Genomic DNA, 875 nt, shown 5'->3' with positions numbered 1-875 from the left:
TGCAAATTATTTCAATTGTAAATAAAATATGCTCCAAATATTGATCTTAATTTTTTTTAATTATCAAAATATACAATTGTTGTTTTGAATAATATCTTATTGATTGATAATAATGTGATTGTTAATTCGATTGTCTTATTTTTTTTTTTTTTGTAAGTAACAAATTTGAAAAGTTATAATTTGATTTTTTTTTTGCTTCCAAATAATAATTTAATTGTTTGCGCTGCTACAATTTGCTAGTATCAATGGATGTTAATTTTATTTGTTACAAATAAATTTTGCAATATATAACAGACAGCAGGAACGAGCTAAAACAAACAACATTTTGGTTGGTCATTTTTGACCAATGGTCCACTTTATGATTCATTTCGCTCTCCGTTTAACAATATAGCTAACAAACTAAAGTAAATTACACAAAAAAAGAAAGAATAAATTAACAAAAAAAAAATTTCATAATATTTAAATATACTTACTGTTCGTAGCCGTGAATGAAAGATTGTAACCAATGATACGACATTACCGCATAAGCCAAAAATAACAATTATTGGTAAGATGACAAGATATAAATCGGTACCTGCTTTCTCTATACTTATTGTACTATTATTATCCAATACTTCTGTGACATTCATTATTTTTAATAAGGTTAATTTTAGAAGAATGTATTTAACACACCTGAAATATTTACCTGATAAAGGTGAAAAAATATTAGTGAAAATTATCACAAGAAAATGAATGATGAAGAGATAACGGAGTTAATTATGATTATACTATATCTTTTATAAGTGAATACGAGACACACAAATGAGATGACATTATCGGATGAGTAAAAAAAAAAAAAAACAAAAGAAAATTAATTTACAAAGAAAGTGGAGAGA

General features: G+C 24.5%; 1 protein-coding gene across 1 annotated transcript; it reads right to left on the bottom strand.

Annotated features, from left to right (window-relative positions):
* Positions 1–473: 473 nt before the first annotated feature.
* Positions 474–629, bottom strand: LOAG_16085 (hypothetical protein; the record flags this gene model as incomplete). Its single annotated transcript, XM_003151572.1, has 1 exon — positions 474–629. A coding segment is annotated over one exon (156 nt), but the record flags the coding sequence as incomplete, so codon positions are not given.
* Between the last annotated feature and the right edge of the window lie 246 nt (positions 630–875).

The sequence above is a fragment of the Loa loa genome, assembly GCF_000183805.2.
Source record: "Loa loa unplaced genomic scaffold supercont3.3936, whole genome shotgun sequence".
In the NCBI taxonomy this organism is placed as follows: Eukaryota; Metazoa; Nematoda; class Chromadorea; order Rhabditida; family Onchocercidae; genus Loa; species Loa loa.
The sequence above is the reverse complement of the archived record's forward strand: the minus strand, read 5'-3'. Positions and strand labels throughout refer to the sequence as shown.